The sequence below is a fragment of the Lontra canadensis genome, unplaced genomic scaffold (genome assembly GCF_010015895.1).
Source record: "Lontra canadensis isolate GAN:19392208 unplaced genomic scaffold, GSC_riverotter_1.0 scaffold50, whole genome shotgun sequence".
Taxonomy (NCBI): Eukaryota; Metazoa; Chordata; class Mammalia; order Carnivora; family Mustelidae; genus Lontra; species Lontra canadensis.
In genome coordinates this window covers 7039610-7053236 of record NW_022631044.1, presented here as the reverse complement: position 1 = coordinate 7053236, position 13627 = coordinate 7039610, and the positions used below count along the sequence as shown (strand labels likewise).

General features: G+C 41.9%; 1 protein-coding gene across 2 annotated transcripts in view; it reads right to left on the bottom strand.

Moving 5' to 3' along the window:
- The window catches only part of SPRED2 (sprouty related EVH1 domain containing 2), a 112202-nt gene that overhangs the window by 16789 nt on the left and 81786 nt on the right, over window positions 1–13627 (bottom strand). For both annotated transcript variants that reach the window (XM_032873767.1, XM_032873768.1), the window contains exons 2-3: window positions 10273–10450; window positions 1958–2126 (exon numbers count right to left, since the gene is read on the bottom strand). In XM_032873767.1, the coding sequence (XP_032729658.1) occupies window positions 1958–2126; window positions 10273–10450 (347 nt within the window). The remainder of the gene's footprint in view (window positions 1–1957; window positions 2127–10272; window positions 10451–13627) is intronic.

Sequence of the window (13627 nt, the reverse complement as noted above, 5' to 3'; positions counted from 1 at the left end):
ACCTGGGAATTAAATGTTTTTAATTTATTCCTCTTCAACGGACTCTAGCTAGGATGTTGTTCCCTAAATTAAATCTGTCTACTGTTGTTCTCAATCCTTCAAACTTCTGCCTGGAAAACTAGAGAAGCAGCACCCAGAGCGGCACCTCAGAGAGGATGGCGGGGGGGTGCTGCCCATAGCTCGCAAGCACGCGCACCTCAGGCAGCCTCTGCCAGTGGCACCCCAAGGGGAACCCACCACAATCTCCATGTAAACTGGACTTACTTTCCCCATCTTTTCATCTGCCAACAAGAGGGTTTGACGAAATGGCTTGCATGGTCACCTCTTGTTCTGAAATGCAGACACTAGACTCAAAAAACCCAGATTGGGGGAGCTGCCTTCTAAGCTGACACCCATGCAGAGAGGTTTTCTCTCGCAATGTTGGGGCACCAGTGAGGTTTCCATTTCTGCAGGCCAAAATTTGGGCTCATGCCCGAAAACCCAGTTTATTCCATTATGGAATGATTTGGGCACGTAGGGTTTGATTTATTTACGTGTTCATCTCTTTCTTCCTTCTGGTATGCACATCCACGTAACTTCTTCCTTTTCCCCTAACAGTACCCGATACTGGACGGCCCATCTTAAAAGATGATGTTAATGGTCAAAAGGAAACACATATTTAAATCTGCGTAAGTGATCTAGGTATACTAACAGGGAAATTTCTTCTCCATCTCCTTTTCTTGGTTAGATCTTTAAAAATGTGCATTTAGAAAATATTTTGCTATTCCATAAAACTGAAATTAAGAGAACTGCACAGAAAGGAATGAGAACTGTTTAAATTTCTATGAGGGATTGGAGGAGAAAAAAAAAAAGTCCTCTGCTCAATTACTACCAATCTTTCAGGAGTTTCCTCAGCTAGTTCAATATTTCTAGTCAACTGATGTTTGAGGAAAATTTGACAGAAAACAGCTAGGTAGATAATATACAGAGAAAATTTTAAGTCACATTTGTGTTCAGCTTCAGTGACTATATGGACATACAGCACAATTCTATCAATAAGAGCTATTTTCTTTGTAATTATTTAAAAGCTATGTATGATAACATTTTAAACATTTGCCACCTTAGGTCAGACCCATAATGTGAACACTGGTGTTTACTATCCTTTTGGACATCACATGGTTCTAGCGAACAGACTCATGTTCTAGCTCGAATTGTCTCACTACTGACGTTGAGCAAGTTTTCTTAATAAGATTTGCTTTCTGCTCTCCCCCAAATCCACAAAGAAGAAAAGGACTTCAGAACACTTTAATTCTTAAACAAATGCAGTAACCCATTCTTATTAATCAGTCTCCCCAAATTCTGAATTTGGCTTACACATGCCTTGCTTGATTCTTTCTTTTCTAATAGGGCCCGGGCTGTGGCACCTTTAACTCTCCGAATGGATAACTGAATGTGTCGAGAACTTGTGCGTTTGCCTGTGTGGACCCTAGAAAAGCCTATGAGAATGGAATGCGCAAGAGCCTTTCAGGTCGTGGTCAAATGCAACCCAATGTCTCCTACCCACTCACCCACAGACTTAAGGCCTAACCCCAACCAGGGCTCCAGGAGATCCCCTTCCCTTTCCGTGCAAACACCCTGGGCTCTCATTACAGGAAGGCAGTGGGAAGGCCTGGCACCTTTAGGGCCTATTAGAGTCACTCTCCCATTTCTAAGTCAACATGGATCACACCAAAGCCATTTCAACAGTTAGGGAAAGGTTAACTCTGTCAAAAAGTCACTGACATGAAGTCCAGAACTTACCTTTTCGGAGCAGAGTCTAAAAACCAACTGGGATCACCCCGTACTCTGAAACCTATCTCCTTTTCCCCTGCATTGTCACTTGGTAAACCACAAATACAGGATGGCAGACAACTGGAATAAAAAAGGCCTCGGAACATTCCCACTGTCTCCCTAAGAGCACAGTGACAAGACGTGATACCTTCTATAAGGTCCTCGATTGCTTTCCTCACTCCCCTGTCAAAGGCTCGAGCATCAGCCGGGCTTTGGAAAGTAAGTCCAAACTTCCTATTGTCGACCTTCCAATGATGAAAGGTTGGGTTGGCTTTGGTGTAGACCAAGTCCTTTCTTACATAGCATTCCAATACCACCTGAAGGATTGAAACACAGAGGCTGGTTACTTGTGAAGGAGTCGGGATGGTGTCTGGTTGCCAAAATCCTAACCAGGAAACATGCATCATTAATGGCAACTAATGAAAACCCTCCATCCCTGCCTTCTTGTATCTATGAGTCTCTCCAACTTAAAGGAAGCCTTTGTTTGCCTCATGGACCATTGCTCTTTGTTGACCCTGCCGTGCTGGCCTTTGGTGATCTTCACTGTACTTTTTTTTTTTTTTTTAAGATTTATTTATTTAGTTATTTATTTGTTTGACAGAGATCTCGAGTTACGGGAGAGGCAAGCGGGGTTGTGGGGGGGAGCAGGCTCCCCGCTGAGCAGAGAGCCCAATGTGGGGCTCGATCCCAGGACCCTGGGATCATGACCTGAGCCGGAAGGCAGAGGCTTTAACCCACTGAGCCACCCAGGCGCCCCCTCACTGTACTTAACCATCCTGGTTCTCAGTCATTTTGATTCCTCCTGCCCCTGATGGGGAAGGGGCCGTGGGGGTAGGGTGAGGGTGGTTTCTATGCTGATGGTCCAGGTCTTGGGGCTTTGCTCTGTTTCAGCTTTACTGCTACTATGTCAGGGCCTTTGTTCTAATGGCTCTCAACCTTCTCTCTTCTGTCCTGATGGCTATTTCCCAGAGACCGCACATGCAACATGTTGAAAAAATTAACTAACCTGTTCTGAAATTTCTGCCAATTTCCCACATCTAGCAATGCCAACCCTTCTCTGTTCATGCTCCCAGCTCAAAATCTCTGTGGTTGTCTCTGTCCCTGGTGCTTTCCCCCTAACCTGTATTATCGACCACCAGGTCCATGTTTGCTTCAACATCTTCTAGATCCACCTCATTTCAGTTGCTCCCACCCTAGTCTATTAAACTTTTATCTGGATTATGCAAACAATCTCCAAGCTTTTAGTGATCTAGTCCCAGAAGTGCCTTTTACTAAACTGTGACTTGGAGCTGATTGTTTCAGACCCTTGATCTTTTCATCTTTAAAATGGAAATAATAAGGATATCAACATGCTTGGAAAACACTGAATGAGAAACTTAACAAGGTCATACTAATTTCCCAGGATATTCCCACCATCACATTCTACTTTCACTCCCATTCTTACTGCGACCTTCACAATTTGGTACTTGATTTCACAGTATTTTCTAACAGTTTCATGTGCGTTAGCCCTGTGTCCCTAACCAGGCTGCAGAAGACCAAGATACATTACAAAATAACGGTATGGCCAGCACAGTGTTGTTGGTGACAAAGATACCAGGATCTAAGATTATGCCATCAAAGCAGCACTGCCCTCATGTGAATGTAGACGTCCTTCTTTATTCATAAAAAACTCCAAAATAGCGACCATATTCATTCCTATGGCTTCATTAGCTATACCAAGATCATTCTGCTAAGTTTTAATAGCTTCCACCTTGTTCTGGCAAAGCTCCACATTTAACAGAATAAGATCTTATTAATTTTAGACTAAGCGAAGGGCAAGAGTAAAGCCCTCCCTAAGTCAGTGTAAGTTCAAATCAGAGAACTTTAAATGCATAGAAGTTTCAAGAGTGCATCTAAGCAAACAGAAATTAAGTGCTGCCTAATAAATGGTCTGACTTAATAAACAGAGGAGTGTACTAGTCACACTGGTATAGCAAATGGAGGTCCGCAGCAGCTAACTTTATCCCGTTATATTGAAAGAAGACAACGGTCTCCTCGCACAGTTCTATTTATGATTAAATTGCTTATTATGGCCATTTTTCTCTAAGAATAGTGCAATGATTAAATGTCAGCCCAGCCCCATTCCAAATTGGGGAAATCCAAATAACCAAGGCTTTAACTAACAAATGTTATCTATTTTAGAATTTAATAGTCTCAATTCAAAGCCTCAAAATAAACTATTTATAAAAACAAAGACTTCCAGTTTCTCCATATTTTTTGAAAGTCAACTTTACTCCAACGTAGGGGCTTGAACTCATGACCCCGAGATCAAGAGTCTCATGCACTATGGACTGAACCATCAGGTGCCCCTCTCCACGTTTTTAGGATGAAAAAAATTAGTCTTTGGTTGATGTTTTCCACGTTTAAGATTCTCCCAGTAGCAAGTTTTCTTAGAGAAGTTATAAAATTCTTAGAAAAGTTCAGCTACCTAAAATAAGTGAGGGAAAAGGGCTCAGTACCATCTCTTTATGTCCTGTTAAACAAAATAACATCACTACATATCTAGGTTTAATGACAACAATGAGAAAGTTCAGGTGTTTTCATCTTCACAGGTATAAACACTCTAGTGAAGTCTGGCTTAACTTAAACCTTGAGAAAGGCTTTAAACAGATTACCTTTTTAAATGAAATGCATGGGAAAAAAAAAAGGTCATTAAATGTTCTCATTGGGAGCTTTAAAAGAATCTATACCAGAAATGCGTATTTTCAAAGATTTAAGTAAATCTACACAAATACATGAAGGATTCACTCTGGCTCATCTGTCCTTCCCCACTCTCAATGCTTCTTCACTTCCAGAGTCAGCTGCTGTCAGGACGGGGGACACAGAGCCAGGTCCCTTCCTGCGGCTTCCTTATATACGCACCTAAGATTCTGTGTGAGTGTTTTTAAATGTGGCCACACCTATTACTGGCTCGCAATTTGCCTTTTATTTTCCTTGAGAACACATTTTAGAGACAGATACAGGAAAGGAAGAAGTTTCATTTCATGGCTCAGTATGGATACGTTAGAATTACTCAGCCATTTTCCACACTGATGGGCGCAGGTGATTTCTGATCAGTCGCTTTTAGAGACAGTGCTGCAACGAACATCTTTATACATGTACTCAAATTTTGTTTTGCGAGCTCTTGGAGCCCTCCCACTTACCCCCTCCTCACTTCATGGGATCCAGGGTGGCAAAACAATTTTCACATAGGGGCACCTGTCGGTTAGGTGGCCGCCTTTGGCTCAGGTCATGATCTCGGGATCCTGGGATTGAGCCCTGGGTCTGGCTCCCCGTTCCGTGGGGAGTCGAGTCTCCGTCTCCCTCTGCCTCTGCCTCTCCTCTCTCACTCACTCTTGCTCTCTCTTAAATGAACAAATAAAATCTTAAAAAAACAAAACAAAACAAACTATTTTTGTTTTGCAGGTTTTGCCTTTTCCTTGTGTTGCCCTTCCTGGTGAGGGTGCACAAGGCACAGCGAGGAAAACCTTGGTGCTGTGTGCTGTTCACGCACAGAGGCAGTGCAGCGGCACCAACGTCCACACAAATCACTGGCTTCGTCACTGCCACAAAGGCCATGCAGAAAAGGCCAGTTTTAGGTCAGACTGTCCTCGAGGAAGCAGTTAACAAGTATTAAGTCTTGCCCCTTGAACACAGAGCTTTGATCCCATGTGCTGCAGTGGGATGTGCATAGAACGGGACTCTCCTATCTGCTTTTGCCTTCAATCTACTCTCCTACGTTGCTCTGGCTTAAGTATTATGAAGAAATGTCATAGTATCAAATGTCAAATGTCAAACGCACAGACGGAGAGGGAGGGGCACTTCTCACAGCCTGTCCACTTCTGCTGCATATGGGAAGAATGACGACTGTCTCAAGGAAAAGTACTCGTGCAACTGTTTCAGTTGTGACTTGAACGGACTGCCTTTTCCGCAGATCACCAGGCTCACTTGAAAGAACCACCAGCAGATGGACTATAGTTATTCGGACCCAGGATTTGGCAGATACTTTCTTGAAAATGAACACAGTAAGCCTGTCACTTCAAGGAAAACAACTGGAGGTATTTGCTGCCAATAATAAAATCTGATCTTTCCAGTGAAATCAGAATATTGGATAGCTTCCCAATACTTAACTTTTCTAATGATATTAGTGGTGAGGTTAAGAAATGTGATTTTTTTTGACACTGCAGGATTAAATGTATCAACGTTTGCAAGATCTGCTGAACTCAGTAAGCCATTCTTTTTCAAATGACATGATGTTAAAAAAAATTAGGAATGAGTAAAAGGTCCACTCAAGGTGAAAGATAAGCCAGCGGATTTTAACGTAACAGGGTACGCAAAGTTCATTCATGTGGATTTGGATCGCACATTTCAGAAACTACTACAAGCGGAGTTTTGGTGGGGTATCCAAGCACATCTACATTTACCTGAAAAGTCTATTAATATTTTTCTCCCCTTTTGAACTACTTATCTGTGTGAAGCTGGATTCTCCTCATATACTTCAACCAAAACAACAAACTGCAACAGCTTGAAAGCAGGAGGAGATATTAGAATCCAGTTATTTTTCTATTAAGCCAGATATTAAAGAGATTCGCAAAAATATAAAGCAATGGTTCTATTTTCTCCAATTATTTTTGTTCGGGAAAATATCATATGGTGACTTGTCATAAATAATTTTTTAAATTTCAGTTTTAATTTCCAATATGGTAAAAATAAGTAGCTATAACTCACAAAACGAAAAGCCTTTTGCAATCCTCAATACATTTTTAGAGTGTAAAGGAATCCTGAGACCAAAAATGTTTGAAAACCACTGCTTTCCTTAAGTCTTTGTGTGCAAGTCTATCACTACAGGATGGGGTTTAAATATGAAACCGACACGTTAAAATGTATGTACACTTAAAATGAATGCCCTGACAAATTGCCGTTCAAAGAGCGTTAGCCGTTGGAACTCCCACAAGCGGGCACGTATGCTCACAGACCTGCCCATGTACAACGCAAGGAATGACCAACCTTTTAGAGCATGGGGTTCATCTTCGTAGGGTGGTTTCTCATGGGATTTAAGGAGTAAACGTCTCTAGTTTATCTAAAACGATTCAACTCAGACATTTTACATTTACATATAATTTCTCAGGAAAACTTCATCGTCCCCAACTTAAAAAAAAATATCTAAATAACAATTTCTGATTGAATGTCTGGAACAGACTTTTCCCATGGAAACAATGGTAACTCTATTCACAGGCTTCAACATATAATTCAAATAGTAACAAGAACCAATGTGCTAAATTCTGGAACTGTACTACACTGGAAAAACTAGTGGTAACACTAGTTTTCTATCAGAAAAAGCATTTCTTGTCCTAATTGGAATACTAGGAACTCTGATATCATCCATCCAAAAATGACCTCCACCCTCTCCTCACCATTTTACCACTTGTGAGAGGGGGTCCTTCAACAACCTACCCCATCTGCAGGCTCCCTACGAGGGTCCATACCCTCCAGTGGGGCAGGAGTGCTGTGTTACGAAAGCTTGGAGGTCCGAGGAGGAGTCACAGCATCTCTAAACGGTGTGTGTATGTGTATTGTGGGACAGGGTAGGGGGGATTGGGGTTAAGTACCACCGAGAAGAAGAGTCTAGAATTTCCCAGAGTGTGAGGGGTGGAGAGATGGGGAAGCACAAATGGGTATACGGGTGTTTGATTTCAGTTTGAGGGCATACAAAAGTCTAGAAGTGTAGAGTCACGAGAATTTAGAGGGGACAGGAAGAGAAATGGGGTGACTGAGACACATGATGGGTTTTGGGGGGGAGGTGAAGAGAGGATGAGGCACACAATCCTTGTGCAATAGCAACAAATAACAGAAGCTCGTCCACAACCAGGACTGCCCTATTACCTGGCAGAGTTAGTGTGCGGGGACCAGGTTTTGGCCTCACAGTGAAATGGTTTCCAATGCTGGCTCTGCTACTGACCACGTGCCTACATGGAGGAAATGGATCGCTTCTTGGAGCACTGAGTTTCCCCACTGCGAAGTGGAGATAAAAGTATCTTCCTCCTTCAGAATGTTACAGGAATTTAGCTGAGGTCTTTTGCATAAAGTGCCCTGACCAAAATGGTAAAAGTTTCCAATTATTATGTATAAGTCCATGGTGAGATACAAGTTTATAAATGTATTTCTAAAATGAAGGGGCTGGATCAGAGAATCTAAAGACAATGTTAGGTTGACATAGTCTACGACAGACCATGAAAATACCAAGAAAAAAAGAGATCTAAAAAGATTTAACTGCTCAGGCAAGATAATCTGCTAACACAAAAGTAATAATAAAAATAAAAAGGGAACAAGTGAAAAAAATTCTATCATAATTTTTGCTAGAAAACTAACACTAAAATAAAAAGGGAAGCAACAAATTATAAGGGTATTTGCAGTAAATAAAGCAGATGAAGATTAATATCTTTCTTATATAAGATGGCACACATAGCAAGGAGAAAAATAAGGCCCCCAACAGATAAATAAGCAAAGGACACTGACAGATAATTCATAGTTATAGCTGCTTAACAAACAGAAAAACAATGATACCATTAAGTACTCAATAACATGATACCACTGTTACTCTGTCAAATTGGTAGAGACTTAAATATATGACCCCCCCCGTCACCATGTGTTAAAAGAAATTCTCATACATACTGGCAGCGGTTCTTTGTATAAGAATCCAAAGTCATAAAAATTTGACCCCCTAAATTCTTCCAAGAAAATAGTAAGTGTGAAAAATGTAAGTAGGTCATATGAGGTGGTGGGGGAGGGTGGGAAAGTACCTTAATATTTATAATTAACCCTAAGGAGATCAAATAAACAATGTTCTATCAACCTGATACCAGCAATTAGGAAAATTTCTTATGAGAATGTTAAGGCAAAGCAAATGAGATGCAACATTGTTGATAAGCTCTGATCGGGTGCTATGGAAAAATAAAAATACACACCTGTGGGAAAAAACTACACCAAAGGACTAAGGGCAGTTGCACACATGTGACTTTGGCTCAGTTTTAGGGTCAGAGTGACAGGGTATCAAATACTAGTTCCAGGCCCTTAAGATGGGTCACTGAGAACAAGGAGTCTTTCTGAATCTTCATTTTTTTCAGTTATAATTACACAGGCTACTGTAAGGGTTAGCACTCTATTTAGCACATGGCAGACATCAGCTGAATGGTAGTTATTTTACTTTTTATTGGTAGTGTGGTTACACTGCCTGTATTGTGATTATCTTGTAAATAAGAATGTTTTAATTATTGGATCAATATGTAGGGAATTTCCTGAATGGACACCCTTCTTAAAATGAGCTATGTTCTCCCTTTAAACTTTCATTCACTGCATTTTTCAAAATGAATCAAGTGTGAAAATAGCATTTCTATTAATCTATATATAACATTTACAAATTGTTCTGTCTTATCTGTTTGGTAACTTTTTTTAAACAGTAATTAGTGGCTATAAAAGAAGAGTAAATTTGTACATTTAACTCATAAAACTCAACAGACACACTTGCTGTTAGGATTTCAAATGTAACACCGACATTCTCTGCGGTGTCTCTGTATGTTCTCTGTTGAGATCCCATATGATCCTGCACATTCTGAAGAACGGATGGCTTTTGAGTATACACTCCATGATCAAATAGGACAGATAGGAGCAATGTTCTTCCGGGTTCAAGGCCACTAATTAAAAACAGGTTGGAACATTGAATTTTCCTCCGTATCATAGATTCCTTCCTAACTCAGAACTGGACATCCAAGGTCCTTCATGGAACTGTATGTTATGAACTACAAATGCTCCACTCTCCAAAATACATATTTAATAAGCATGCACAATTATTATAGATGTGTGATACCACTACTTTTTCCAAACAGGTTTTCTTTTCATCAGTGTCTGAAACAAAAGCTACACTACCTTTTAGATGAAGAGTAGTTATAAGTAACCACATGTCAGGTGACATTCTGCCTTTGCATTTGACTTTTTAACCATCCAAACCTTGATGGCATGCTTTATGAACAAACCCTACATTATTAAAAAAAAAAAAAAAAAAGCCCGACCTCACAGCTCACTACTGTGTGATTCATAACAAAGAACACATTCTTGTTTTGAAGATCTTGTTACAGGGACAGAAAGACAGCTCAGTTAAGCAAAGACGCCAACAAGACAGCCAAACACACGACTTCTAAGCACCTGCGGTGTCTGGTGTGTGGTAGAAGTGCCTTCGCTGGAAAGCCAGGGTGACGTTCTGCATGTGGCATCAGCTCCAGAGGTCTAACTTCTGAAGCTTTCACAACAGTTTGAAGTCAGAGAAATCAGGGGAGGGAAAAACAACAACAACAACCACCACCACCAAACCTATGAGAAGAGGGCTTTCGATGAAGCAATAAAGAAATCGGTTGTCGCTGATTTAACCGTGTGTTGAGTGTCTGCTATTACCAGTTTGTCCTTCTGGCGTTCACCATGGATGAGAAAGCCGCTTCGTCCATTGCCTTCGGGGTGCATGACCTTACAGACCCCCACGCGACTGATCCCGCCTCCTTCCTGTGGGAACCATCCCCCGCTGGAGTCATCTCTGGTCATAACCACAGCCTTGACACGCACAATATAGCTGTCACTAAAACGACAACAACAAGAAGAACGGGGCATGACAATGGTCTGGTAGCTGCAGGACACATTTCGCAATACAAGATGAACACCGGCCGGCACTGTTCTGGACTCATCAAGAGAAAAATCGATGCCTGGTGGTAGCCTTAAAATGTGGCCTTTCTCAAATCTGCGGGGGGGGGGGGGGTTGACAAAAAACACTTAAACTAAATATACTGCGAAAGTATATTTTTAAAAAGACACCCAGTAATTTAAAAATATTTGAGAGTCTCTGGAGATGTATATAGGCATTAACACTCTAGTTTCTGGGTGTAAGTTTTAATAACAAAATGAATGACCTAATTGCTTCAATTTATTATCACCAAATAAGAAAGACAAACCTACGAATTTAAGAGGATATTATAGTTTCAACCCTTAAAAACTTAGTTTACAATGAATGACTTAGGCTTAACATTTTATAAAGCTAATCATCTTCTGACTTAGCATAAGAACAGGATAATTCCTTTCCAAATTGCAAATTCACAATGCAATCGTGTATCTAGGTGGGAAAAGATTTCAGTTCTAATACCCTTTACACATGCGTAGCCTTCTGTTTATGATTTTATTTTTTCCAGTCTAAACTTCAATTTCGCAATAAGTTCTCTTGCACATTTGCCAAAAATCCTCTTTCTTCTCCAGAGACCATCTCTAGTTCTTTTCATTCTTCATCGCTTTTGGGGAAACGTATTTGGGTTTTTCAGCAAGGCCATTTAAATTCTCATTTGCTGTTTTCTTTCTTTGGATAGAATTCATTTTTTACTCATTCAAACATATATTCACATCTTCTACATGCCAGGCACTGTGCCAGATTCTAGAGAAACAAAGATGTAGAGTCCCCTTTCCTTGGGACTCAGGGAAGACACCACCACCCCCCTACCCCCAACGCCAGCCAGAGCCTGGCCACTGCCATCTCCAGTCCACCAGAGATCATTTAGACACCGTCCCTCTGCCCTCCGCCCCTGCTCACCGCACTCACCCAGATTTCCCATGACTCCCTGTGGCTCAATATCTACTACCCCCCAACCCGCTCCCGCTTATTTCCACATCCCTTCTTCAGATCATTCCTTTCATTTTGAAAACGGTAAAATACGGAGTAACACATACCATTTTAACTGTACAATTCTTTGCCTTCATGAAGTACGCGGCCACGGCTCTACAACTCTCCCCACCATCCATCTCCAGGACTTTTTTTTTCCATATTCCTAGGCCACAACTCCATACCGTGAAACACTAAACCCCCTCACCGTTCTCCCCTCTGCCCAGCCCCTGCAATCACTCTTCTACTTTCTGTCTCAATGATTTTGACTGCTCCAGGGCCTTTCCAGAAGTTCCTCACTTTCTGAGCCCGCATGGAAATGTGCTCTGGGGCTGGGCTTCCGGGGCCCACTGACACCAGGCCGCTGTCTCTCTCCTGCAGCCCTCTGGTTTCTCTGGTTTCCCAAGTCTGAACATGCCGCCACCACCCTCCTCTTCAACCTACTACAGAACTCTGGGATGCAGCCCTTCCCTCATTCCTGGAAGACAGTGGCATATAGGCCCACTGTCCTCCATCTCTTACAATGACCCCTGCTGTGATTCTTGGTAATCTCCTTATTCACACAGACTATCCGTACAATTCCTTGGCCTCTCAGTTTCTGGAACTCTTCCCCAATGCCCTTGTCTTACATCCAACCTTAGGTATCCCGGCCTAGGTCATACCTGTGGCCTTGTCATTACTGATATCTGCACCACCTCCTTAACCTCAATTTTACGCAGCCTGCTCTCCAGCTGCCACTTCCCATCTTTGCAGCTCACTCCCTCCACATTCCTCCAAGTCTTCACCCCAATGGGACCAACCATCTATCATGCTGATTCCTTCCCCTCTCCCCTTTATGTTCTCACTTGATTCACTACTCAAGTTCCATAGTCTACTGCAACACGTTTTTATACAAAAACTTAACATGCTGCCCTCTCTTTCTCCACTGTAATGCCCGGTGAAACCCCAATCCTGGTGGAATTCTACCACCTCCTTAACTTCATGCCCTACCCAGGCTGTTGAGTAGGACTCTGTTCATAGGTCTAGTTTTAAAGTCATTAATCTCAAGTGGGCATAGACTGCTCCATTTCCCTGATCTGTTCCCAAGAGGATTATTTCATGGGTCCACCTACCCTGTCCCTCTCAAATGATGGATGAGTTTGCTTTAATTTCCCTGGGAAGATAGGAAAGTCAGAAGGGACCTTGCACCCATGCCCACTAGCATGCCTATGACTCTGTACCAGTTCTGCCTCTCCTCCCTTAACTACGGCTAAACCATCCATAACCCAAGTCGGGGTCAACGACGCCACTTAAAATTCTTCTAGGTGCTAACAGTGCCCAAATTCACATGTCTGCCCAGACCCTTTCCCTAAGGTTCAGATCCGTAAAATCAACTGCCTATGTGATTTCTCTCCTTAGGTTTCTGGTAGGCATCTCAATTAATGTTTCAGAATGAACTCTTAATTCTCAATACCTTTTTTATCCAACTGGTTTTCCCTTCAAAATATAGCCAGAATCCACTTTTTACTACCTCCATTGTCACTGCCCTGATCCTAGCTGCCATCACCTCTCAGACTACTGCAACCACCTCCTAACTGGACTTCCTACTTCCACACCCGCCCAACTTTCTAAGAAAATAGAAAGGTGAGTCAGATTATGATTCTACTCAAACAAGCCATCCAATGAGCTTCCTATGTTACTCTGAGTAAAAATGAAACTCAAGCACTTATCATTCTCCTCCTTGCTCATTCTACTTCAGTCCCTTTGCCCCTGTCTTCCACATCAAGCACACTATGACCTCAGGGCCTTTGCACTTGCTATCCCCTCCTCCTTCCTCCACACTAACAGCTCATTTCTTTATTTCCTTCAGGTCTCTGCCCAAGGTTATTTCATCGGAGAAGACTCTCTGTCCACTTTACATAAAGTAGTACCTGCCAATCCTCTTAAATCTTCTCATCCTTCTTTATCTTTCTACATGCTACTAAAACAACATTTGCCCTATTTGTTTGCCCACTTTTCCCAACTAGATTGTAAAATCCAGAGAACCAGGGCCTTTGCCCTTTTTGTTCACTGCTACATCCCTAGAACCTACAGCACTGTTTTATATATGGTAGGCTGTGGAATGAATGGGTT